This window comes from Natrix helvetica (assembly GCF_964273705.1).
Source record: "Natrix helvetica genome assembly, chromosome: 1".
Lineage (NCBI taxonomy): Eukaryota > Metazoa > Chordata > Lepidosauria > Squamata > Natricidae > Natrix > Natrix helvetica.
In genome coordinates, this window is record NC_138548.1 from 206,783,913 (window position 1) to 206,811,720 (window position 27,808).

Sequence of the window (27,808 nt, forward strand, 5' to 3'; positions counted from 1 at the left end):
TTCCATGGATAATAACAAAGTGCACAACTGCCAAAATGTAACATCCAGAAACATTTATCATTTAAAACTGCTGCAAGAGTGCAAAGCTATTGTGATAGCCTTTAAAAACAAAAGCAAGTGTTCCTTTCTATTAAAATATATAGAGTAAATAATAGAGAAATTTGCCCCTTTTAAAAATTATGTCTAAAGGTTATGACATTAGCATTTTCCAATGATGCCCTACATTTGTACAGGTAATCCTCGATTTACAGCTATTGTGTTTAATGACCATTCAAAGTTACAATGGCCCTGGTAAAAGAGACAATTGATCCCCCCTCACAACTCTTGCAGCATCCCCAAGATCATATGAACAAAATTTGGGCATTTGCCATGTATTTATGACACTTGCAGCATTCCAGGGTCATTTGTTCTCCATCTGTGATCTTCCCAGCCAGTTTCTGACAAGTAAAAGTCAATGGGGAAAGTCGGATTTGCTTAATGGCTTTTAGCGATTTGCTTAACAACTGCAGCAGAAAAGGTTGTAAAATTGGGTGCGTTACTCACTTAACAACTGCCCTAGCAACAGAAATTCTGGTCCCAATTGTGGTCGTTGAGGCCTACCAATAACAGTTTACTCAACACTTCTCCCCATCGATTGACCTATGTGCTCTTGACTTTCCTCTGCAAATAGAAAGAGACTTTTAAATTGTTTTTTTCTCCCATTTTATTTTATTAATAAGAAAAATGGCATGCGAACATCCTTCACCTGGGTGAACCATTTTCCTGTCACATACCTATTGCACATGGAGAGGAGAAAGCAAAACACAAAACATAATCTATCATTTGAGTTTCAGCAAGCATGAAACAGTGAGATTAAAAAGAGTGGATGAAGGTTTTTGTCACCATTGGGTCCTCTGCATACATAAAAGCACAGCATGGACACAAAGGCCCACCTTCTCCACTGCTTGGCATCAAGCCGGATACCTTTTTCTTCACCACAACCTCCCTAGTAAATGATATATTACTATATTAGTACCTTCGCTCTATGGAGTACATTTTGAGCCAAATAGATCCGTTCTAATAAATTTTCTTAAATTTCCCATGAAGATTTGGTGTCCCTGAATTTATCAAATCCCTTTTGTGCCGTTGGGAAAAAAAAGTCCCGAAAAACCCGATTGCTGCAGTGCAGATCACCAACCCTGATGAAAGTACCATGTATCCTATTTGACAAACAGGATGGCATTTGAAGGCTGAGGAGTTTATCAATAAACTTGAAACATCTCTATATCTGCCTTACAGCCCATTAACCCAAAGGAGCCATGAGCCACTTGATTCGCATCGTAGTCTTTCCTGACATATTAGGAACAATTGGGTTGGCCATAGTTGCCTGATTAGAGATCATTCTACATAAAAGTCAATGCCAGCGTTTCTCATCCTCGGCAGCTTCAACATCTGTGAACTTCAAAACTCTCAGAATTCCCCAGTCAACATGCTGACTGGAGAATTCTGGGAGTCAAAGTCCTCACATCTTCAAGCTGCCAAGGTTGAGAAATATTGGTCTGCACATTTAACAGGTAAAGATGCAGAAGGTTAAAAGACAAGTCATTCTCTATAATTCTGCGTTCAAATTAGGGTTACTCCAAATTTCAATAATCTATCCTTTGGATAGAGGATAAGTGTAAGCCTCAGGGAAGTACCAAGGGCTTTTAGAGTAGGGCGGAAAGACAGTAACTTCAAGGAGGATTGCACATCCCAGTGTAAGCAAAAAGGGGAGAAAATAGGTGAAGGAGGAACAGTGCAACACATCCCCATTCAAACACATCCACGGTGTAACTACTGAAACATTTTACGTGAGATTACAATGGCAAAAATGTGTCCAGGAGAGGCAGAGAAATTCCCAAGCCACCATTTCTTCTCACATGTGGCACCCACCCCACTTCTTCAACTTTATCTCACACAAAGCTTGATCTAAGTCAGCGAAGCGTTCGGTTAAAACAAAAACTTCTTTTTGTGAATTAGTTTATGCCGGATATATGCCGCAAAAAGTGAGTCTGTTGAAGGGATGACCATCCCATTGGCCAACAGTCCAACTTATTCAACCCTGAATTCCTATTCAACCAGAAGTAAAAAATCAGAGAATAAAATAATTGTGGTAATTATCTATTTTTGTCCCAGTCTTCAAGAATTAGACAATGCGGTTGACTCTAAAGAATGAATTGGCTTCCCCATTCCTAAAATATTTCAGTTGCTCACTTTATAAAATATCAGTTTTAGACAAAGCAAAAAAACAAAATCAGGTGATAATGACATTATGGAGAAGGAACTTCCAGATACTTTTGAAGCCCAGATCATGGTATTCACTACCACTGGCTGAGGCTGTTGGCAGCTGTAATTAACAACATCTGGAAATCTCCAGGTCCCTGCCTATGTTGTCCAGATAGCTATAGGGGAAGGGGAAATGTATGGATAGGAATGTTATTTTCCTTCTTCACCCACATGGTCAGTCTTCAAAGCTGCAGGTGCCTTTGCAACAGTATTTAGCTTTGCCTAACTCAAATTAAAGAAACATCCATCATAACTATTTAAAGACTGGCAAGAGAAAAAAAAAAAAGAGGTGCAGAGTTTTGTTCACAACATACATTTCTTGTCCCTAAACTGTGATTACCACACCAGCAGCACGTACGCAAGCCTCCTCACCAAAGCACCAGGGAAGGGAGGGAAGCTTGCTTTTAAAAAGTTGTTTTAAAATGGATTCACACCTTGAGCTATAAAAATACATCTGTATGAAAGGAGTACAAATCAATTCTTGCTTTATAGGACTGGACCATAGACCTTGCCCCCGCCCCAAAAGGGGGATTTGCTTCTCATTAAAGGAAATACAACAACTATGAAAAATGCCATAGGTCATAGATATTAGAGACTTGGGACAAAAACTCAGGTCCTGCTAGACATCTTGAGACACCCATCCAAACAACAAAGTCTTCATGAATGATGAGTGCACACGGACAAACAGAACTAGTCGAAAGGGCGAATGACTGGACAAAAGCAATTAGGAAGCAAAGAAAATGTAGAAGCAGGTCAGGCACCTGCTGTCTGTTTCTTTCAGCCGCCTTCTGGCCAACCCCTTGCCTCCAACTGTCAATCAGATGAACAACAGCCTTCCTTGACCCTCCAAGGTCTTTCTTTGATGGAACGGACATCTAGGATCTCAGAAGTCACTCAGAATGCTGATGTCCGCAAACTCCTTCTTGTACCGATGAGAGTATAAGCCGAGGAGAAAAGCCCATTTCAGGGAAAGGATGCTCCAGATGCAGGACAGATAGTAGCTCTGTGGATCCGTAAAGGCTGGGAAGAACAAGCAAATTGTAGCATCTTATTAAGAGGGAAAAGTAGTACAGCTCCAGGGTTGATTACCTTGTTAACCTGATTCATTACTTCCAATATCCACCCAGAGTGTTCCATCTTCCACTGCTGTTGAACAATGGTCAGAGTGACGGAGGATCATGAGAACCATCACTCAAACCATCACTCAACAACATCTAGAGTCCCAAGGAGCCTTCACTTGACCTAAAGTCCTAGACTTTTAACTCTAGCAATCGCAGGCAAGATGCCCAACAGTCAGAAACAAGGAACTGAGCAACACTTGGAATACTGCTGTTCCTATGGGAAGTTTATGTCTTTGCCAGCTTGATGCTTCAGGAATAACTCCTAGAATTTTGACCTAACCTGTTTTGGAAAAACACATGTGAAAGTCCCCAGATTAGAGAAGGGTAGCTTAAAGTGATCCAATAAATTTACAAGGTTGGTTTTGGCAAATCGTACAGATGTATAAGACAGTAAGAAGAGTGGTAGTTCATGTGGCTAAGATGCAAGGCTGAAAATTGGCAGGCTTGTGTTCGAAACCTGGCTACTGCCGTGTGATGGGATGAGTTCTCATCACTCGCTCCAGCTTCTGTTGACCCAGCAGCTTAAAAGTGGTTGACCATGAGTAGATAAATAGGTACCACTTTGATGGGCCACTTAACAGGGACATGAAAAGACATCCTCTGGGCAATGGTGATGTCACCAGCTAATCCTTTCAACCCAAAAGCACCTTGTTGCTTCCAACATGAGAGTGAGTGAAAAGACAATAATAAGCAATAAGCCAATTGCCAATCCATTTTGAGGATCTACCATCCTTGGACTCCCCTTTTAAGGGAGGCATATGGTATTCAAGCATTATTGTAGAACCAAGTAGAATTAATGTAGCACTGGTGGATCCAGCCTTGAACTTGAGAAAGTGGATCTACAAGTATACAATGGCTCAAACAACCAATTGATGGAAATATGGTATTAATATTGTATGATAGGTAGGAACTGTGTGTGTGTGTGTGTGTGTGTGTGTGTGTATGTAGCTTACTGCTTCCCTTTTCTGTCTTTCGGCCCACCCTAGGGGCCATCCAGGCAGAAAGCCATTTTTTTTAATGTTGCCTTGTTACATTTGTATTGCATTTGTGCTGATTATATATATATATAACTCACTACTCCCCCTTTCTGTCCTTCGGCTCATTACAGAGGACCATCCAGGCAGAAAACCATAGTTTTATCTTTAATGTTGCCTTTTTATATTTGTGTTGTATTTGTGCTGATAAATAAATAAAGGGAGACTAGTATAGATCTATTTCAACCGATTTAGGTCTCATCAGCTAGCCATACCCTTACTGGGACTCGAACCAGGGCTGTATTGCATAGTGTCTGATGGATTTTCTATATGAGGAGGAGGGGAAATAGGAGTAGATTTCATGGCTGTCACTAAACTGGCTCTATCTCCTTTTTTTTGGCTGCACAGAACTGCTAGCTTTAGACTTCCAAACAGAAACAAATTATGAACTTACATTGCTTCTTCATGATGGCCAGGGCCAGGAATGTGCAGAATCCCACCAAGGAGAGTATGCCAAAGAAAATGCCAACACACATGAAGAACCTCAGGCCTTTCAACCAAGTCCTCCAATAGTCCTGCATATACATCACATGTGTGATTAGGGCCCAGAGTGCTAAGACACCTATAGGAAACAAGAGGGGAGGAGAATCAATAAAAAGTGAGCATGCAAACTCCAAACTGGATCAGCAGCTTTAATCAGCAGGTTTCTGCAATTTCCTTTAGGTCAGGGTGGCTTCTGACCCTTAAGTGGCACTCCAAAAAAGGGACAAGAAAAACATTGTGTTTGATTTCAATTCAGAATAATTTAATACAATTCCACACACAGGTTACAACCTGAGAATCTTCCAATTAACTGCTTCATAGCAGGTACTAGGTACTCCCGCGTAACACCTCTCCTGCGCGGGCTACACTGGCTTCCTGTGGCTTTTCGGGTGCGTTTCAAGGTACTGGTTATCATCTTTAAAGCGCTCCATGGCACAGGACCAAGGTACTTGCGGGATCGTATCCTGCCCCATACATCCCTTCGACCGATCCGCTCTCACAGAGAGGGCCTCCTCCTGGTGCCGTCCACAAGGCAGTGCCAGCGGGCGGCGCCCAGGAGTAGGGCCTTCTCTGTGATGGGCCCGACCCTCTGGAATGACCTCCCCCGAGACATCAGAACAACCACTGATCTCCGCTCCTTCCGTAAGATGCTCAAGACCCACCTGTTTAGTTTAGCGGGCCTGGCCTAATCCTGATTTAGTCCCTCAATTCTGTACTTTTAAATTTTGGGGGTTGTTTTAAGCTGATTTTTAACTTTTATTACCCTGTACATCTCTACTGTTTAATTGGTTTTTAAGTGTATCTATTTTATACTAGGTTTTAATCTGGTGTCTGTACACCGCCCCGAGTCCCTTCGGGGAGAGGGGGTGGTCTATAAATTTAATAAAATAAAATAAATAAATAATAGCAGGGGTGAAATCAATTTACCTTCGCTACCAGTTCGCAAATGTGAGCGCACGTGCCACCTCCACGCATTCACAGGACCTTCCGCGCATGTGCAGAGCATCAAAAATGGGATTTGTTGACATCTGGGCAGGTGGGTGCCAACTCCGCTCATTCACAGGACCTTCTGCACATACGCAGAGCATCAAAAAAGGGACTTGGTGACGTCCAGGCAGGTGGGTGGAGCCTCCTGCCACCATCGCCACCAGTTCACCCGAACCGGATAGAACCGGCTGAATTGCACCACTGCTTCATAGGCAACCAGCCCACCTAAGATGTGTTGGGAGAAAATGAAAGTCCCTGCCCCACAATGGCAGCATCTATTCCAGAATCTTTCCAAGTATTGAGTGAACGTAAAGTGTAGGGGTGGGAAGGGGGTTGTAGCTTGTGTTTTATTATTGTTATGAAATTTTTGAATATGTGGATGCATTGATATTTTTGTTGCTGATAAACTCTATTGTGAGTTTAGTTTTTGTAAGTCACTTCAATTTAGGTGTCTGTTTTTTAAATCAAAGTGTGCTTTTTTTAAAATCAAAGTGGCCATAAAAAGCATAATAAACAAACCAAATAAATAAGTCCCAGTGCGTTTAAGAATATTTCAATTCTATCACATTCCAAAACTGTGTTGGTGATGGTTTTTGGAAGGGCCCTGGGAACACCATCCAAAACTTTTTAGGGTCATCTGCTCTCCTAGCATCTTTGCTCCAGGTTTTCAGCATCTTCAAATGTTCTGCCACGTGCCACTTCAAAGTGAAAGTGAATCCTTCTTTAAGGTAGTAATCTCTCATCCAATATACTCTTCCCCTATAAAAGGTCAGCACATCAGGAAGAAAAGTAGGCTAGATAACTTTTCAGCACTATAATTAGGCTTATTTTCTATGTTCTGGGGACAATGGGGAAGCAGCCCCATCTAATTTACCAAAAATCAGACATCAGAGCTGTGCATTGCTTTGTTTGCAATATGATTGAAAACAAAGCAATGCACAGCTCTGATGTCTGATTGTGTGTGTGTGTGTCTGTCTGTCTGTCTGTCTGTCTATCTGTGTTCCAGCATAACTCTGGAACGCATCGACCAAACTTGGTACACAGATTACTTACACTCTGGAAACAAATACTGTGGGAGTAAGACACCCCTTGGAGTGTGTTTTCTGTTAAGATACAGTCTGTTGTGCCTTAAAATGGCTCCTACTGCACAGCACAGTGGAGTTGCCATGGTAACGGCTTCACAGTACTCCACAAGGGGAGGGGGGGGCTCCCTCTGGTAAGGAGGAAAAAGCAACATTAGAAATTATGTTTGGTTTGTGAATGTCTAATACAGGATTGGGATAAAGAAATACTTGGGCAACACCGGGTTAACAGCTAGTACCAAATAAGTGCCAAAGAGTATATGTATGCTGGGGGTGGGAGTGGGGCTCTGTGGCTCTTTAAAGCAGCTGTGTCTTTTCCCAGGATTATGGGATAGCTGCCTTGGTTGCCAACTTCAGCCACTGACTCAAATTGGAGAACATTTAGCATCTTTCAAATATGCTAAGTTCCAACCCCCTCCATTCGACCTAGTTATTGGCCATTCTTGCTGAGTAAATAGAGTAGAGATTGATATATCTGGAGATGTCTGTGCTGGAGGTGGGGGGCAGAACATCCTCTTAATCACAGTACTGCTGTTGTTTAATTTTGGGTAAATATAGTTTCAGATTTCGCTGACCCAAACAAACCAGATTTGCCCTCTGGTGGTAAAAAAAAAAGTTTGCTACAAACAAAAGGCAGCGCCTGAAATAAGGAGCAGCTGAGAGTTGGAGAGTATATACAACATTTTTTTTGGGGGGGAGGTTTGTCAAGAGGGTCTCAACAGATGGCAACAATGTTGGTTAACTTTATGGTGATGAACAAACTAAGCAGGACCAGATCCAGAATTGCAAGGCTAGAACTGAGAAGTTGAGGGAGTTGCGGGGGGGGGGGGGGACTCCGGAAGAACAGAATGGCAAGATAAGATACTTCTATTTTATTCTGCTGCCAAGAAAACTGCTTGAATGTATGAAGTCATCACAAACTGACCTTGACTTATCTTTTTAAAAAAAAAAATCTGGAAGAACAAAAAGTCCAGGAAAGAGAGCCTGTGCTTTAGAGATGGAGAGCTGCAAATCAGAATGCAGAAGCCACATGCAACGGAGGATACTTTGCAAAATGAGATGCACCAAGACCTCCAAAGCGAGGGGAAGCAGGTAAGTTTGTAAAAAGAGCAGGGCTAGATCACACCAGAAGCCAGATGCCAAGAAAATGCCGCTTAGATAGGCATGCAGTGGCACCAATGCATTTATGATGAGCCACGGTGGCTCAGTGGTTAGAGTGGAGTACTGCAGTCTACTTCTGCTGACTGCCGGCTGCCTGCAATTTGGCAGTTTAAATCTCACCAGGCTCAAGGTTGACTCAGCCTTCCATCCTTCCAATGTCGGGAAAATGAGGGGCCAGATTGTTGGGGGCAATAGGCTGACTCTGTAAATTGCTTAGAGAAGGCGGTAAAGCACTGTGAAGCGGTATATAAGTCTAAGAGCTATTGCTATGCACCGCAAGGACTGATACCAGAGGCACTGGGAACCACTAAGAGCCTGGCTGGCAGCATTTTTAAGAGAACCCCCCCCCCCCCCCAAGATCTGGCAAAACGGAATGTTCTTTTTCTCCCAAAACCATGTTTGGGAAGTGGTGTAGGGTTTACTGCCTAAGCAGGGGGTTGGACTAGAAGATCTCCAAGGTCCCTTCCAACTCTGTTATTCTAAGGAATCACCAGGGTTCTTTTGCACATATGAAGCTAACTCCTAAATGTGTGGAGATGGTGAGGAAAGTTGCCTCCTCTGTCTTTATCTGTCACCAGAGATAAACTCAACTGCGGGGGTGAAGAGTAGGGGGGTATCTTTACTTTTATCACCCCTTTAAGAAATCAGCAGCAGCTGTTATAGGTCTGCACTAGGGGGAATGCATCAAGACCTCTGAAAGCGCACAGACATAAAACTAACAAGCAGAGAGCTTAGTGTTACACCCACATAGTGCAAGTCTATTTGCAAACCTTTAAGCGAGTGTTTATGTACATCTATCTAACTATAGTGAACATATGTACACATTTCAGATATGCAGATGAGCCAAAGGAGTGATAGGCTGCGGCCTGGAGGTTCTGCAACACAACCCACAGCTCCATTATTAGCAATTGTTGGCCAATGCATTAAGGGCCACCTTCTTTTAATGTTAGTGTATATTTAAAACACACAATCAAGATTAAAAAGAAGTGGAAAAAGGAAAGGAAAAAAAAGATTGGCAAGTCATATCAAACTGAACCAAAAAGAGAAAATAATATTAGATTACAGGTAGTCCTCAAGTTACAACAGTTCATTTAGTGACTGAAGTTACGACGTCGCTGAGGAAAAAGTTTTTCATACTTATGACTATTGAAGCATCCCCATGTTCACAGGATCAAAATTTGGATGCCTGGCAACTGGTTCATATTTATGACGGTTGCAGTGCCCTGGGTCATGCAATCTCCTTTTGCAGCCTTCCGACAAACGAAGTCAATGGTGAAGCTGGATTCGTTTAGAAACCGTGTTACTAACTTAACTGCAGTGATTCATTTAACAACTCTGGCAAGAAAGGTCTTAAAAAGGGGCAAAAATCCCTTAACAACTATCTCACTTAGCAACAGACATTTTGGGCTCAACTGTGGTTGTAAATCGAGGACTACCTGTACAGCATATTAAAGTACTATATTCAGTGGTGGGATTCAAATAATTTAACAATCGGTTCTTTGCCCCAATGATTTCTTCCAACAACCAGTTCGCCAAACTGCTCAGAAAGTTAACAACCGGTTCTCCCAAAGTGGTGCGAACTGGCTGAATCCCACCAGTCTATATCTCATTTGAAGATCTCAAAATCCTTAAATCAAATCAATGTTCAATCATTAACAGAAGTAGCCAGGATAGAGAATATGAATCATAAGCAAGAGTGAACAATTAACACAATTGCTACCAAAAAAATAATAATCCCAAAGATATCTTTCTTTTTCAACCCTTGAATTGTAGTAAAAATATGGAGGGTTTTACATTTTACTACTATTTTAGGTAGGAAAAAGTTTTCTTGGGTACCAATAGGACCTTCCTCCTCATTAACACTCCCCCACCCCCAAGGTTATTGTTAAAGCAACTTGTAGATTTTTTTATTAGTACGGGAGAAAAGGTTTGTTCTCTCCAAGGTCCTACTCTGGATGGAGGGGAATCCCAGCGAACTCCCATAATATGCATGGCTCTTGGAAATCCCCTTTCTTCTCAGCTTTATTGCCTCTATTTTTCCTAACTAAAAGCTCTTCAGATATCACTGACAATTCTGAGAATCATAGGCTCCCACATGCCTGAAAAGCACAAGTTGGGAGAAGAAAGTCCATCAGCAAAACTGGAACAGAAGGACACACGGGCTGACTGCAAGAATGAGACTAATGGTTATAGCTAATTCTAGAAAGCAGGGGAGCTAGTCTAGAACAGTGATCATCAACCAGGGGTCCACGGAGAAAATTTAGGTGGTCTGCAGAAAAACTATTTGGATTTTTTATATTGCACTAAATACTATTTATCTTTTTAAAAAGTTCATATTAGTGGTTCACGGAATTTAAAATTATGAATTTAGTGGTCCCCGTGGTCCGAAAGGTTGGTGACTCCTTGTCTAGAAAACTCTTAAGATGAATATGCACTAAAAAACCAACGTATAATATAAATGGGCTTCTGTGAGTTTCTTTAGGAGGAAACAGTAAGCCACAAAGTGTTTTTCAAGCTCACCCAAGGAGGAAACTTCCTCTTTTTTAGAAGATGACTTACAGACAAACAAACCTCTGGTCGACATAAGCAATTAAATATGCCAAGTCACATTTTCATTCCTTCCCTGTTTTTCTGAGCAATAAATTGTCAGGTTCAGTTTTTTTCTTCACGTGTTCAAAAACTGAGTCACTTTTTAAGGAAGCCAAACTGCCTTGTGATGAGGGACTGCCGAGACTCCTGACATTGCACTGAAAAAAGTGCTCCTGTGACTCAGCAAAATACTTCCTTGGAAAGGAATGAGTTGGCAAAAATGTTCAAGAAATCAAGAGCTTCCCAAAACCCCAGTAACAATTTCTACATTTGCACTCTCTGGTCAAGTAAGCAAAATACCTTGGTGGTTGTTTTTTTTTTTAAAAAAATGTAGACGGTGCAATCTACAATAGACCTATTGACAAGTATATTTTATTTTATAGTATATTTATTACTAGGAAAAAAACTTTATTGAATTATTAGGTAACATTACAATTTGATAATCTATTACCACATAGGTCCTTTGAGCTGCTTAGTTAGAAAAGAAAAGGAAAAAGGAAAAAAGAGAAAGCTTTCTAGAGGCACATCATCAAGTTGTGATCAGGATAATTTTTAGTACGAAGAGCTATCAATTAAATATGGATGCATCCTCTAGGAATAGTTACATGAAAAGAGTTAATTAGACGTTATGAAGAGACTTAGTTTGGCTAATGTTGCATTTTATTCATGCACTCATAATTTATTATTTATCAGTTCTAGAAACCAAACAAACTAAAATTCAGGTAGACCTCGACTTACAGCCATTCATTTGGTGACCGAAGTATCAAGGGCACTGGAAAAATGGACTTACAACTATTTTACGAGTGTCTGCAGCATCCCCATGATCACGTGATCAAAATTTGGACACTTGGCAATTGGGTTTATATTTATGACAGCTGCCGTGGCCAGCAGAGTCGATGGGGAAGCCAGATTCATGCAACAACTGTGGCAAGACAGGCCGTAAAATGGAGCAAAACTCACTTAACAACTGTCTTCTTTAGTAATGGAAATTTGGAGCTCAATTGTGGTCGAAAGTTGAGGATAACTTTTTAAGAGCAAAGATGTTGACTTGCACTCAAAGTGGTATCTCGTGGGGCCAGTTAATTAGAAAGAGTATCCCATTTGCTTAAACCAGGTGCTCATCAAAACTAAGTAATATGGATATAAGTGGTCCTTAGCTTAAACCACATTTGGACCGGAATTTTTGTTGCTAATCAAGACAGTTGTTAAGTGCCTTAATTGAATTGCAACCAATTTTACAACCTTTTTGTCATGGTTGTTAAACGAAGCATTGCAATTCAGTGGTGGGATTCAAAAATTTTTTACTACTGGTTCTGTGGGCGTGGCTTGGTGGGTGTGGTGTTGCTAGGTGGGTGTGGCTTGGTGGGCGTAGCAGGGGGAAGGATACTGTAAAATCTCCATTCTCTCCCAATCAGCTGGGACTCGGAAGGCAGAGACTAGATGGGGGTAGGGCCAGTCAGAGGTGGTATTTACTGGTTCTCCAAACTACTCAAAATTTCCGCTACTGGTTCTCCAGAACTGGTCAGAACCTGCTGAATGCCACCTCTGCTGCAATTGTTAAGTGAGTCTGGTTTCCACTAATGACTCTGCTTGTCAGAAATCAGCTGGAAATGTTGCAAATAGCCATCACATGACCCCGTGACACTACAGCCATTGAAAATAAATTCCGGTTGCCCAAGGATCCAAATTTTCATCTTGCACCTAATGAGGATTCTATGATGCACAAGTGCAAGGCCCCATTGTTAAGTCAGGTTTTTCACTGCTCATTAAAAAAAGGTGGTGAGTTGGGGACTATCTGTAGACCCCTGTCTTCAACACTTCTAAGAAAAAAAAGGAAGGCAATACATTGATTAATTACATAGGATAAATTATCAGCGGTTGCTTATGTATAGAGCCTGGTTATTTGAGGGACCGCCTGTCAGACATGATACCTACCCAGAAAATTTGATCCTGCAAAATTGGCACACTCCTTTTAGGATCCAAAAAACATGTCTTTTCTGTATCAGCACCTACCCTCTGGAAAGGACTGCACCCCAGGTGTTAGCCTTTCTAAGAAGACTAGAGTAGATACCAAAGATATGAATACTAACTTTGTGGGAACTCAAGGTAGAGTTCCCTACAACAACAGTGCAAAGTTCACTGGGCTGAGACCGAGGCCCCAAGGCCCCAAAGTGAATGTCTATGGCTGAGAGACAACCAAAATCTGGGTTCTCCTACTGCTGGTCCAATACCTTGACCCCAATTCCATACTACAACACCCCAGATTTCCAGACAGCATGGTCCTGGCACATCTGGAAAGCATGTGGCTGGTGAATGCCGAGTGCCACCCCTGTATGAGACTCTTGGCAAAAGCAGAGGACAATCATGTTGGAAGAAATGTCCATCTGGGATCAGTTCCTAGTGCAGAAAAAGACACTGGATTCAGGGAAGTTGCTTGGAAACAAGGTTTTAATGATCACATGCCTTGAAGACGTTGGGTGAAGGGGGAAAAAGGGGAGAGATGCTGAGAGTGTCTGAGTTTTATACCCTCTCTGAGCTTTTGAATTTGAGCTTGTATTCTGATTGGTTGTCAGACTCCCATGGGGCTATGCAGGGACAACTCTGTAGGCTGTCCTGAGTCCCAAGCTTGGTTGAGCTTTGCTGAATGATGTAATCTTCCGAGTTGCCATGTGGTGAGATGGGTAAAGGGCTAATCCTATCATGTCCTGAGGGCCATCTCTTAATCCCATCATCCTGGAGCTGTAGGGAAAGGGCAGGGAGCTGCAGGAAGCTGCTTTGTCTTTAAAACATGTTTCTCCTTTTCTCATCTAGGGAAACATAATATTCTGCCTTTTTAATATTTCCTAGAATATTTCATTCTTCTAGGAGAAGGGTGGGCACTAACTTCCTACAATGGGCCTGGAATTCCTTCTGTCCGAGCTGCGGAAGATCCATGGCTCTGAAGGATCATCTCCCCTAAGCATAAAGGCTCTTGTGAAAAGACCACATATTCAGGCATGATCTCTTTGGTACACATCCAACACAAGCAAATTCTTGGCTTGTTCATACCAGGCTGCTCCAGAAAAACAATTGGGTTGATCTGTTTCCCCTCCCCCTCCCAAGGGTGTGGGAGAAGTGACATCAGCAATTGTCCAGCAGGAGGTTTAAGGGAGGTACGGTTTGCAGCTTGTTGTTGTCTTCCACAGCTCTGAATGCAGTCATTCATTTGGCCCAACACAACCCTCTTGCTAAAATTCTAGCTTGCATTCCAGATGTGAGGCAACATCTGACTGATGAAAATCACTCAGGGTGACTTGTTCAAGAGCGCAGCATATCCAGGAAACAACATGTACTCAAGTCCACAACTTCCAAAAAATTCATTTGGTGGAATCCCAGATATGTTTCTAAACTAGCAAGTATTAAATTCGCCCATAATTAGAGCAAAATAACATCACAAAGGCTCAGAACCACCAGTGTCCATCTATACACACTGATGTATTGCACCAGTGTGCAATCACTAGTAAGGGTCTTTGAGAAAGGGGATAAAATGTTACCTCCCTTCCGAGAGAAAACAAATCAGGTTAACAAGTACAGCCCTACCAAAGCTGACAAATCGGCTTTGGCAGGAAAGGGCTAAGCCATCTGCAAACTCTTCTTCTCAAGAAAGCCTTTCTTCACACAGAGCACATCCTGGACGAAGCTCGATTAGCTGGTCTGAAATGCCCAGCGATACCAGGCCAACTTCCCAAATAGGTATTTTAAAAAGCTGATTTGCCAATTACATCTTCATCAGAGGTGGTATTCAGCAGGTTCTGACCAGTTCTGGAGAACCGGTAGTGGAAATTTTGAATAGTTCAGAGAACCAATAAATACCACCTCTGACTGCCCCTACCCTCATCTATTCTCTGCCTCCCGAGTCCCAGATGATCGGGAGGAAATGGGGATTTTTCAGGATCCTTCCCCTGCTATGCCCACCAAGTCACGTCCAGAGAACCGGTAGTAAACAATTTTGAATCCCACCACTGATCCTCATACATTAATATGAATCTTGTAATTCTCTTTTTAACAGTTTTCCTAACATCTAGGCAGATTTTTAACTGATAATGGTGTGGCCTGCAACAGTCTGGAAAACAATATTCCACTGGAGTTGGGTGGTTAATCAATTTAAATAAATAATAAACAAACATTCCAGATTCTGGGGAGGGGAGAAGTTAATGCTTGAGCCTGATGCCTTCCTTAGTTTGCAGCATGCAAAATGCTCCTGTTTAATTTAAAAATAAAAAATGCAGGTAGGGAATATAATATACGACACTGAAACAATGTGAGAGAAATGGCTCCCCCACTCCTTTAAACAGGCTCCCCCCCCCCTGTCAGTCAAGTAGTTCAGGCTATTGGATAAAGCAGCCTTTGCATTAATTTTTTCCCCAGAATGTTTTGCTAATTAACTAATTTTAAAAAGTATTGGAGGAATGGGGACTGGAATACTGCAGAATTGAGACATCATCTATATCTCAGCCTATTTGGGAATTAATTTTCCTCTGGAGAGCATCACATTAGGGGAAATCTGAAAATGTTCCAAGTTTACATTATATTTCTGAACAAATCTGGACGTTTGCATTCGATGTGTGTGTGTGTGTGTGTGTGTGTGTGTGTGTGTGTGTGTGTGTATGTGTCCCTGCTGCAGTAATGCAAAATGAAATTCGTGGCACTTAGATATCATTTGGGTTAAATACATGCAACTAGATAGGAGAAAAAAAAAACACACACACATAGACAAAAAATATTACAGCTCAGTGAAAGAAAATATATTTTGCATATGTAAATCTGCCAGGTTTAAATTAATACAATTTTGTTTAAAGAGTCTTGGACACTTAAGATATCAAAAAAAATGCTAAACATTTGCAAGGGCATTAGTTGCAGAAAATGTGTTATTGGATCCTAAGAACTAATAGCTTCAAAACATAAAGAAAAAAATCAAGTTATTGTCTGTCTCCCCAAGTTTAGCTGGGACAAAACTTTTAAAGAATTCCCCACAGCAACTCAGAATACACGCAGATGTAACTACTGTCAAATTAGAAAGCCCAACACAAACCATCTTCTTATGGATCCAATCCTGAATCTCTCCCGCCCCAGCATAAAATCTCAACAAATCACCTTTTGGGAATCCTTGTGTTCCACCTGTCTTGGAAGCATGGCTTTAGTAACCAGACATACTTCATTCAATCAACTCACTAGGAATCTCCCTGAGCTTGCCTTTTCATATAGAAAAAAATCTTAGCAATGTCCTTAAAGGACATAATACACCTGTCATTCTCTCTTCTCCATTATTTCTTCAAGCTTTTCTCAGGCTCTTGTTACAACACTATTGAGTAAAGCAGCAACGCTATTACCAAATATCCACATGACTCCTCCAAAGTACAGGTAGTCATCACCTAGTGATCATTTTAAGTTACCACAGGCATCTCCAGAGCTATTTACACCCTAAATCTGGAGTTCCAATGGCCACATACACACCCCAAAGTCACATTATCGCATTCTGGAGGCTTGGCAACTGGCTAGTATTTATGGCTGTTTGCAGCACACCCCAATCACATGACATGCTTTCCCAGCATTTTTTGCTGGATACAAATTCAATACATAAAATATGTGAAGAGTCAGATCAGTGGTCTGATTCAAGATAAAGCAGTGCCATATGAATTTATACTGCCAGTGTATTTCTTCAAATCACCTAAGTCTGGGCTGTCAAACTCGCAGCCTATGAGCTGGATGGGTCACATGCTGGCCACACCCATGCCCGTTTTAGCGAAGGGAAAAAAAGTCCCAACATGTCACGTAATGCTGCGTGACAACATAAGTTTGATACCCCTGACCTAAGCCATCAATGGGGGGAAGGTGATTGTAGGAGAAGAGATGTATTACTCTATGGTTGCAAAACAAAAACAAAAAACCAACCCTTAAAAAAGAAAGTGGTAATCTCTATTCGGACCAACATTTTATAAAAGGTATATGCTTTTGTGAAATCCTACATCAGTCTAGCCAACCTATGCCCTGGTAAAGTGAGCTGTACCTCATGAAAACCTAATAAAATTTGTTAGTTGGGAAAGAAGCTACCCATTTCCTTCTGAGTTAATTCTATCAGCACAATTTTCTTAACGAGGCCTCCCAATTGACTCTATAACTTTCTCAACAAGGCGAGGAACAAGGACCAAGAAGCATTGTGCACTCTTGGTGAATCTCTAGCTTTCTTGTTATATAAAACCCAGTCATTCTCATTTGACGGATTAAAGACACACACACACACACACACACACACACACATCATCTATACATAAAATCATCAAGGAGCTCAGCTCTTCCATTAATCTCAGGTGTATCATGTTGGAACTTGTGATCAAAGGCCAAACTCTTAATTATTAATTCTGATTTGAATCAATTCTCCATCGCCCTCGGCATCGGTGTCACCAAAGCCATGTTTAAGAATTCCTCAGGAACACCTTGCGTGTTGGACTAACACAGGGGTGTCAAACTCAAGGCCCTGGGGCCAGATCCAGCCCGTGAAGTGCTTAGATCTGGCCCATGGGGCTGCCCTGGAAACAGTGAAAGTTTTGCTGGCAGAGGGTTGCAGGAGGTCATCGCACGTGATCCTCCCGAGCATCCTTTTCGCTGGCAGAGGGTTGCAGGAGGCCATCACAGCTGAAAACGGAGCTCGGGAATCTGGCACAGCTCCCCCGACACGAGTGATGTCGAGCTGGCCATGCCCACTCTGGCCACGCTCACTCCAGACCCCCGAGGTCAAACACAACTCTGATGCAGCCCTCAATGAAATCGAGTTTGACATCCCTGGACTAACAGTTGCCCAGACAATTGTTTTCTTTTTTCCCCTTGTCCCTTTGGCTCAATCTTTACTCCTGTCTGTACAAATCCTTGCGGTTTTCTTTGCAAGATTTTCAGGTTTGCCCTCACCGATTTCCTAGAGTTGAGAGAGGCTAACTAGCCCAAGGGATTCCAGTTGACTTTGTGGCGAAGGTGAGAGTAGAGTATGTGGTCTCCTGGTTTCTAGCTTGTTGCCTTAACAATTCTTGGCAGACAATTCCTACCCAAGTACAAATGAAAGTAAATAGATGTCCACCGTGCATGGTCCTGCCCTGATGCAAATTGCCACTTGCTGATGAAAGTAAGGCTGACAGAAGAAATACAGGCCCATTTGCATCCTAACACAAGCAGACTTAAAATGGATACGCTGGGAAGAGCTCGCTTATTATTTCTGGGTGGAAAATATATGCAGGACGCCCACTGCTTTGGTTTTGTTGTGGCTTAATGCTGAACAGGTCTGTTTGGCTTAAATTTTTGATACTCCCACCGCAAGCTTCGAAATGACAGCAATAGAGAAAGCACTTTGGCAAGGCACGATATCTATCAGACAACTGTGGTCAGGTAGCACCCACCACAGTTTATTGCTTGGAACACCATACTCAGCCCATCGTGCACTAGGGAGAACCAGATCAATTTCGACATCAAGATCAGTGTTTCCCATCTTACTGGTGTAATGGAATCCAAACTACCTGGAGTGCATCAGGTGAAAGCTGCAATGCCCAGTCTCTTTGATAGGACTGTGTCACTTTGCATGGCACCCCAAGGGTTTCCTAAACCTTTTGCTTTGTGGCTGTAGTGTTGCACACAATGGCAGTTTGCTAAAAAGTCTACTGCCTTTTTCCTACATAATGAAGGTTATTGTTGAAAAGCCTACTGCATTTGATCAGAATTAAAGAGGAACTCAGAAAGCACATGAAGGCCCTTTCCGTGGCATAGATGTTCCAGTTAAGATACAGACTCCCTAGAGAGGCTCATGGGGACGACAGCTCTGGTTTTTGAGCACCAGGAAAAGACCCTTTCGTTCACCAATCCCTTGAAGGAAGTTGAATGTTTAGAAACTCATTTAGAAGCTGCATGTTTTAACTGTGTGGTTTTGCCTTAGCTGTTTGCTTGGTTTCTACAGTATGCTGCTTTTCTAGTTATACGCAGAGAACTTCTGCTGCATGTAAAGCAAGTACCATAAAATGCACTGCAAGAAAAAATGCAAATAAAGTCCTTAGCAGTCCAGGCTTCTAATTATATAATGCAAATGCAGAGTCACATTTAAATTGGTAAATCCATCTTCTTCACAGAAGTCTGGCTTCTAGGTGCTGTGATATATTGATGGCACATTAAAATGCTGACTCCAAGGTTACCGGAGGACCTCCACTGGAACCTCAGACATCTCTTTTAGGGCCTACCAGGCTCCCTGCCTCACCTTTTATATATTTTCTAAAAAATGTTAAATTAATGAGACTGCACTGAGGTGCCTTTGGCTGTCCAGAAAAAGCAAAGCAGGGTAAGACTTGGTTAGTTTGTTAATGAGAGAGAATCAAGAAATATTTGGTTTCAGACATGGATGAGAAGCAGGGGTGGGTTCCTGCCAGTTCTAACCTCTTCTATAGAAGAGGTTCCACAAATCTACAGTGCCGTTTAGAACCAGTTCCAGCTCCCTCCCCCCGGCCACCTGCCCATCATCAAGATGAAGAGCGAGAGGAGGAATTCTGGGACTTGAAGTCCACAAGTCTTAAAGCTGTCAAGTTTGAACACCCTTGGGGATTTTTTTCTAAAGGGTTAGGGGTGCAAGGGTCTTGTAACTTGACAGCTTTAAGACTTGCATGCTTCAAATGCCAGAGTTTCTGAGCCAACATTTTGATTGCTAAGCAAGAGCGTTGTTAAGTGAGTTTCACCACATTTTACAAGTTGGCCACGCCCACCCAGTCACATGGCTGGCAAGCCACTCCCACCCGGTCACATGGCCGGCAAGCCACTTCCACAAAACAGACTACACCTACAGAAGAGGTTCTAAAAAAATTTCAAACCCACCCCTGGTGAGAAGTCCCCAGAATGCATCCCAGAAGTCAATGACAAACTACTTACACAGAATTACACAGATGGGTCTCTGGAATCACCAGAAGTTGAACTCAACTCAAGGGAGAGTTTAACCAAGAGAAATTGAAAACTTACAAAGCTAGTTTCTTGGATCACCTTTCTTTCCAGGAATGCCTCTGGACCTCTAAGCTTTCTCAGAAAATAAAAATGAAGCAGTCGAGCTTTTTGTTTGCTGTCAAAAGGTGCCAACCAGCCTAAAAGATTGGAGAACATTGGTATCATGAACTTCAAGGAGGTATCCCCCGTGAAATCTATCCGCCCATCAGGCACAGCATATTATGGGTCCCATCTATAAAAAAAAAACATTATCTGGTAGGAACCAGGAACAGAGCATTTTCTGCTGGGGTTCCCACCTTACAGAAGATCATCCCTCCAAAACTTAGCTTTGCCCTAACCCTGCTACCTTTTTAAGAAGGCTTTGAAGATATGGCTGTGTCACCATGACTAGGAGTCTGGATATGGCGAGGAGCTCTTACAATGGCTGTGTTGAGCTGATGTAGGATAAATTCTGTTGTGATCATGCTTGTCTGTTTTGTAATTGATTATGGATTGTTTTTATATGTCTGTGCATTGCTTTTTACCTTGTTTTTTATTTGATTGTTTTTACCTCTTGTGAACTACCCAGAGTCACTTAGATAAATTGAATAAATAAAATGTTAGGATCAGAGGTTCATTAAAGTTTGAAGATCCCATTCAAATTCTTAACCACCCATATGATTTGCAGGTAACTTTGAGCCCATCACTATTTCTCTGGCCATCCTACTTCACAGGATTGTTGTAAACATCCGACAAATTGAAAAGATTACGTCTGAAACTCCCCGAAAAGGCAGGATACCAATGTAACAAATGAAACACAAGATGAAGAAGGCTTAGCATGATGGTCCTGCGTGGTGCATCATTAACCACTTTACAAATAAAACTATTAGAAAAAAATGTGATCAATACCGTGTCAATACAAATCACAACCACCCAACCAAACTGAATCAAAAGCTGAAAACAAAACAATCAACTGACTTTTCAGAAACATTCATTTTTAATGTCTCTGTATTTTCAATGGGTTTCGTTTTAGAGTAGGCCTAAAGCAACAGGCAGAAAAAATAAAATAAAGTAACTGTTAAGACAGATGGTAAATCAAGGCTACTATCTGTCATAGAGAAAACTCAGCCTCAGCCACAGAAGCTCACAGGATGACTTTGGGGGCCCTCATTCTTTCTCAGCCCAACCTATCTCACAATGTGGTTGTGAAGGGAAATAGACAAGGGAGCATCATATTGCATCCTGATTGGAAGATGGGATATACATCTAATAAATAACAACGAAATAAAGTGAGTTCGACTGAAGAATCGCCTTTCTTTAATCCCCCCCTTGAGTCAGTTTTTTAAAAAGATTCTGATGACTTCTTGGACAAATCCCTGGTGATTTACTAAGCTTTGTGGACTAGAAACTTTGATTGTACCATTGGCTGTGTTTTTCTTCGCAGGGCTGCCTTGGGCACCTGACAATATACAAAAAGCGAGATGCAGAGCAAGCCACTTGGGGGCAGGGAAATGAGAAAAATAAAGATGACACCTACAACCCTGTTCGCCTTTAAAGCCCTACCGAACTCGGTACAACTTACTTTGGAGTAAATAAAACCACCCCGCCGCCCTTCTAAAACAGCCCTTTTCTCCCCACACCCGCAAACAAATCCAAGGCGGTCGTTCTTCCCTTCGGGTATACCGGAGTTAGGAAAGGAGACAGTCGGGTTGGCAGGGTTGAAATGGTGCGGGGGGAGCGCGGCTATGCTTCCCTCCCGGGCTTGGAGGGAGCCGGGAACGGACTCAAAAGCAGAGAGAAAGCAGAGCGCGGAGGCCAGTCAAGCAGACCCGTAGTAGGCGCGTTTCCCGCTGCCGATCAGAGAGGCTCACCCGAGAGTCCGCCGGCGGAGGCGGTGTAAGGCTGCCGCAGTCTCGGCGCCAGGTTCCAGGCGAGGAAGGCCGACACCCCCGAGATCATCCCGACCACCGAATACGCCAGGCGAATTGCGATCTTCCTCGTCACCGCCATGGCTGAGATGAGCCGGCCGCCGCGGCAGGAGAGATTAAAAGGCAGCGGATCCACACCCGGCAGCCTCCAAGCCTCGTCCTGTCTCCGCCGCCGTGGCTTTGCAGCGACTCCTTGCGAGCAGGGGGACTCAGCACTCGAGCCGGCCTTGAATTGGCACCTTTTTTTACGTAAAAGAACACCGCCCGTGCAATACATATGCATGAGGTTAGGAAATTGTTGATTCCGTTCTTGAATCCCGCCCGTTTTCGAGGGTGCGGTTGCAATTTCCCCCCCTCGCCTTGCTTGTTTTGTAGGGGACTCGGAGAGAAGCAAGTAATTTTTCAGATGCATTCTCGTTGCATTGAACATGCGCGGGCTTTTGTTCGTTCGTTTGGTTTCATTAACTACGATACAACGCTTTGAAACGTTTAATTTAATTGCTTAGGTCAGTGTGTTTTTCAATCTTGGCAACTTTAAGACCCGGGGACTCAATACCCAGAATCCCCCCACCAGCATGCTGGTGGGGGAATTCTGAGAGTTGAGGTCTACAGTCTACCGTTTCAAGATTGAGAAACACTCGCTTAGGTGATGTCATACACATGACTTCGTGCACTGTTTCTCTCAATGGCTATATAGTGTCCCAACATATCTAGAATAACAGGAACAGAGTTGGAAGGGACCTTGGAGGTCATCTAGTTCAGAGACCTATACTAGGGATTCAAACCGCCAAACTGCCGACCTTTCTGATCTACAAGCTCAGCATCTTAGCCACTGAAAGATCTACAAATGATGAAATCTAAACCGTGCATTACAGCAATATACTCTTTAGTCCTGAATAACTCATGGACATTATTCAGAATAATGTTGCTCTGAGTGGTAAATCTTTTAAAAAAATTAAAAAGGTAATATTCTATATTGGAAAAGCTATAGTTTCTACAAGCAAAGAGAATCAATATACAGTTTTAATCATATTAAAAAATGATGTGTTGATTATCAATTACCATGTACTATTATAAAGTGATACATTTTACTAAAACCAGAGGAAAAAACATGCATGAGACTTCTCTCTTCTTACCAACTAATAGAAGTTCCAATCTGCAAGTCATCTAAGAATCTCCAAACCTTTTACCTTTTCAGCTGAATATTTTGTGGTATTGAAAAGCTCCATAGGCTCCTGCATTTCTGCAAATATGGGGGATCTTTTCCTTCTCAATGGCCCTGTGTGGTTCTGTTTCTTTTGGCATCTCACACCTATGTATGGCAGGAGAGAATGGAAGTCCTGCACAAAAGATATGCTCTGAAATTCTTGTGAGAAAGAGCAGCATGGGGGGGGGGGGGAACACATTTACAAAATTATTAAGCTGGCATGAAACATGTCTAGCTCCAATGAAGTGCAGCGCTCATAAGCAGAGATTCAAATTCCACTGCTTGCTGCATTGTTCTTGACCTCCCTTTTTAGCACAGCGAGATTAAACTTCTGTCACTAAATTAACTACTTATTTATTATTTAGTGTATGATGAGAACATTAAGAAAGAAGGTCAATGTCGGTATAATGTTTAAAGGAGTGGCAAGACACAGGTTCCAGTTCACACTTAGACACAAAAGCTGGCTGAATGATTTTGAGCCAATCACTTTCTCTTGGACTTCATTTGGAAGTCCAAAAAACACCTACAGTATTTTTCGGACTATCAGACGCACCGGTGTATAAGACACACAAGATTCGAAGTGGTAACTAAGAAAAAAAAGTTCTTGTCCTCCCTGGCCCCCAGGAGCACTCTGCAGTCTTCAGCAGGGCTGGGGGAAGGCAAAAATGCCCCTGTTTTTCACCAAAACGGACATTTTCCCCTTCCTCCACCCCTGCTGAAGCCTGCAGAGTGCTTCTGGAGGGTGGGGGAAGGCAAAATGACCCCCATTTTGGTGAAAAGTGGCCAATTTTTTGCCCATTTTTCACAAAAATGGGATGCAGGGGCAGGGCCTCAGGAGGCCAAAAATGGCTGTATTTGGTGTATAAGAAGCACCAACATTTCCACGCTATTTTTTTGGGGGGGAAGGTGCGTGTAATACGGTATTTACCAAACTTTACAGGACCAGCATGTAGGTTATATTCTATAAACTTCAATTAAGAGACCCTCATCCTGCAGTAAATTTATTCAAGCTGATGACAATGATGTTGATATTAAGAGAAGACGGTTGAACTATTTACTAAGAAGGAAATTGGTTTTCTTCTGGAACAAAACATATTCTTCTATATAAGGTATAACCAATATGTTTTCTTCATCCTATCATGAATAATGATATATTTAAAAATATATTTAAAAATCCCTAGAGTTCTGAAAAATATGAGTTCTGATAAGATCTTTCTAGATACAAATCTGTTTATGCCACCACCACAACAATTAGCAACAGCACTTAGACTTATATACCGCTTCAAAGTACTTTACAGTCCTCTCTAAGCAGTTTACAGAGTCAGCATATTGCCCTCAACAAGCTCCTCATTTTACCCACCTCAGAAGATTGGAAGGCTGAATCAATCTTGAGCCTGGTGAGATTCGAACTGCCAAATTGCTGACAGTTGGCAGTCAGCAGAAGTAGCCTGCAGTACTGCATTCTAACCACTACACCACCCCGCCTCTTGATGAGAAGAGCTTATTTGAATCCCATAAATGTAGAGATTGCTTTGAAGGAGTGGCATTGCACTTGCTTACTAATGTGTTGCTTTCACTCAGTCAGATCTTCTGAATTAGGCTCTAACTCAAATTATATTCTGACTAATATGCACGCTATATACGCATGACCCAGTTTGGGCTGTCTGAGACACTGATGCTGACAATCACCTGCGTTGGACTGGTTACTCTGAAGGTAGTTCATAGACAATGTGATACATGGCAGCATGGATTGCATAATTTGAACGTGTTAATGTACTCACTACACTCACAAGCACACACTTGCACAAATCTTTGCACAGCTTAACAATGCACATATAAATAGTGAAAACTTACAAATAGCAGGGACATGATTGAGTTCTATAGGCTACACAAACAGTATAGTATTTTCCATGGCTTGGTCTGTGAGCAGATGATATAGCTATCAGCCATGGGAGTGCAATGGTTAGAGTGCAGTATTGCAGGCTGCTTCTGCTGACTGCCAGCTGCCTACAGTTTGGCAGTTCGAATCTCACCAGGCTCAAGGTTGACTCAGCCTTCCATCCTTCAGAGGCGGGTAAAATGAGAACCCAGATTGTTGGGGGCAAGATGCTGACTCTGCAAACTGCTTAGAGAGGGCTGTAAAACGGTATATACTGTAAGTCTAAGTGTTATTGCTATTGCTATCAGACAAAACCTAAACAGATTTGGAATGCGAGATGGCTTAGGAATCTAATTTGCACGTGATGAAAGAAAGGCTGGATATAATGTACTCCAGATGTAGCACACATGTGGAACAAAATAATTTTTCAGCTTCAGTACATGGTAAGAGTTAGTTATGCAATATATAATCCAAACAGTCTAATACACCCACACTGAGACCTGTGAATGTAACAAGCATCACTGCTAAGTGACAATATTTGTATCTATTGTTCTCACATATGGACATACCTTTGTCATTATTACCAGATGGGAGACTTCCACCCTGAATTCTTAGCATAACAGTTATTATTTTCCATAACAATTTTATTTCTGAAATACCAATCTCTCTGCTTCCTTCAATATTTGCATGGAAAACTTCTACCTTTGTAAGCTTTGGATAATGGTCAGGATCTGTAAACAGCTAGCACCTCCATTGTCAAGTAAAAAGAATTGCTTTCACCCAAGTTTACAGGAAAGTTTTGTGTCTCTTGCCACACTTGTATGGCATGCAGACAACATGTGTATGTTGTAAGCATAACAGTTGGGGATACAAGCATCCTACTAGTAGAGTTGATGCAATGTAACCTTCTAGCTGCAGAGGGAAAGAATTAGCTTTTGGGCTTTTATAAAGTACAGTGTAGATATTTTCAGCTTTGAGCCAAAAAAAGGGCAGAAAAAATAATGGATGCTAGTTCAAAGACAGGTAGAACAGCGTGGTCAGGTCAAGGACTGATAAAGTGATAATTCAATGGAGAAATGAAAATGAATTTTCAAAGGTTCAGAATTTGGAGTTGAGAAATGGGTTGAAAACCTTTTCCCCACCATCCAAATGAGTTGGATTAAAGCTCCTCTAATCCCCAGCCATGAGACCAACACATTCAGAAGGCTGCAGGTTGAGGAATGGTGGCTTGGAAAAAGAAACAGCCTGAAGAATAAGAAATACAGTAAGTCTAAAGTAAGGGTGGAGGCTGGTAGGGCATGAAAGATGAAGCACAAGGACGGAGGAAACAGGAAGCCAAGGCAAGGTGTTTGACATATAAATTATACCAATTATGTATAATTTTGTTTTCAAGATAGCCAGTAATGTGATGTACAATAGATAATTAGTCTCTTCAAGAGTATTGTAGTAATGTTTCTCTGGCGTGATGGGAGGCTAATGGATCAAACTGTATGAGTTGGCATACTCCTCTATTTGCCAGGAAGAAACTCTGCTTTTTTGGTACCCAAGGAGCTCATTGAGAAGTTACTGGCCAACCAACAATGCTCTTTATCTTTGACCTTTGGCTATCCTAGTTGGGATTGATGGGCATTGGTCTCAATCTGTAAAAATCAGCTTACCTTGTATAAGTAGATGCCCTCATTTTGTTTCCTCTCCCCCCTTTCTCACTTTTGGAAATGTCTTTTTAATTCTTCTGGATTTGGTCTTCTCCCTGAAAACTTTAGAATAGTATTTATTTATTGAAGCAAATTCATTTGGCCACCCATCTTCATTTGGCCTCAAACATACATAGTGTAGTTGCTGTGACTTTTGTGCCCATGACTCTCAGTCAGATTTTTGGTACCATTCAAGGTGCCGGTCATCACTCATAAAACCCTTCATGGCAGAGGACCAGGTTACTTGTCCCTCCAGATGTCTCTGCCTGTTGCCTGTGGTCACACAGAGTGGGCACAGGTCCCTTCTTGAGGCAATGCTACCTAATAGCCCCTACAAGGCATGCCATCTCCGTTGCTCTACCAGTTCTGGGAAATTAGCTCCTCTGAAAGTTCAATGGCCCTGATTCTATTGGCCTTCTGTAGAGCTGGATTGAGATGGCAGATACCATAAACTAATATGGCTGTTAGCTTAACAAATCACTAAGACTTGCCTGATGAATCATAATAGCCAAAGCACTTGCTTATATAGCACTTCACAGTGCTTTACAGCTCTCTCTAAGCAGTTTGCAGAGTCAACACATTGCCCCTAACAACCTGGGTCCTCATTTTACCTACCTCTGAAGTATGGAAGGCTGAGTCAACCTTAAGCAGGTGAGACTCGAACTGCGGCATTCAGCAGAAGTAGCCAACAACCACTGCATCACCTCTATAAGGTCCAACCGTGTGACTATTCCTTGCATATAATAGAAGCCTGGACATTCAGTGCGTATGGAGATAGGGTGGGATGGAAGTTTGTGATCCTTACTATGAGAATAGTAACTTGCACACTTGTCCTGCTTTTTTTTTAATATAAAAGAGGAAGAGAGGTTTAAAAGAGGTCTTAAATATAAAAGTGGAACTACTGATTCATTTACTACTTTTTTTTTTTGGGTGGTGGTGGTGAGGGCAGATTGGTATATAACCTGTTACAAGTGTTGTGTCTCTATGAGCTGTAAATGACAGCTTCCAAATTGTGTCCATGGTACTGATCCAACTGGTTAAAGGTTTATTTGTTTGCTCATTAGGTTGACTCCCTTTATTTAATGGAGATTCATTCAGCAAAGCTTTAAATTCTTATTTTGTCTTTATCTAACCTTAGGAGGTCTGAAGAGGCCTAGCCCATTCCCCCATCCTCTCTCACAGCCTGTGGTTTGGCACAAAGCCACCAGCAAGTGAAAAATGCCCCCCTAAGTAAAAGGTCATCAAATACTAACCAGTCTCATGTGAAAGCTGAGCTTGAAGCTATAATAGTAGTCTACTTGGAAATATATTAAAATTTTAAAGTGTGATTGCCTTGATTTTCCCATGGAGGGAAAGGTTG

General features: G+C 42.1%; 1 protein-coding gene across 2 annotated transcripts; it reads right to left on the reverse strand.

Annotated features, from left to right (window-relative positions):
* Window positions 1-685: 685 nt before the first annotated feature.
* Window positions 686-22,090, reverse strand: SLC48A1 (solute carrier family 48 member 1). 2 transcript variants are annotated; one of them, XR_014174146.1, is made up of 4 exons: window positions 21,612-22,090; window positions 4,854-5,021; window positions 2,930-3,324; window positions 686-2,899 (listed from the first exon to the last, which is right to left on the reverse strand). XR_014174146.1 is itself a non-coding variant. In XM_081939061.1 (3 exons), the coding sequence occupies exons 1-3, from the start codon at window positions 22,078-22,080 to the stop codon at window positions 3,188-3,190; spliced, it is 774 nt and encodes a 257-aa protein (XP_081795187.1). In that variant the 5' UTR covers window positions 22,081-22,090; the 3' UTR covers window positions 686-3,187. The 2 variants fall into 2 exon arrangements, 1 of the variants encoding a protein (XP_081795187.1); XM_081939061.1 differs by having other exon boundaries at window positions 686-3,324.
* Window positions 22,091-27,808: the final 5,718 nt, after the last annotated feature.

Excerpts from the sequence above, each read along its gene's own strand:
- SLC48A1 (XM_081939061.1), bottom strand. The coding sequence starts at position 22,080 with ATGCATCTGAAAAATTACTTGCTTCTCTCCGAGTCCCCTACAAAACAA. Across the intron at positions 5,022-21,611 it reads CTCCGCCGGCGGACTCTCGG|GTGTCTTAGCACTCTGGGCC; the intron begins GTGAGCCTCTCT and ends TGTTTCCTATAG. Across the intron at positions 3,325-4,853 it reads GGCCATCATGAAGAAGCAAT|CCTTTACGGATCCACAGAGC; the intron begins GTAAGTTCATAA and ends TGTTCTTCCCAG.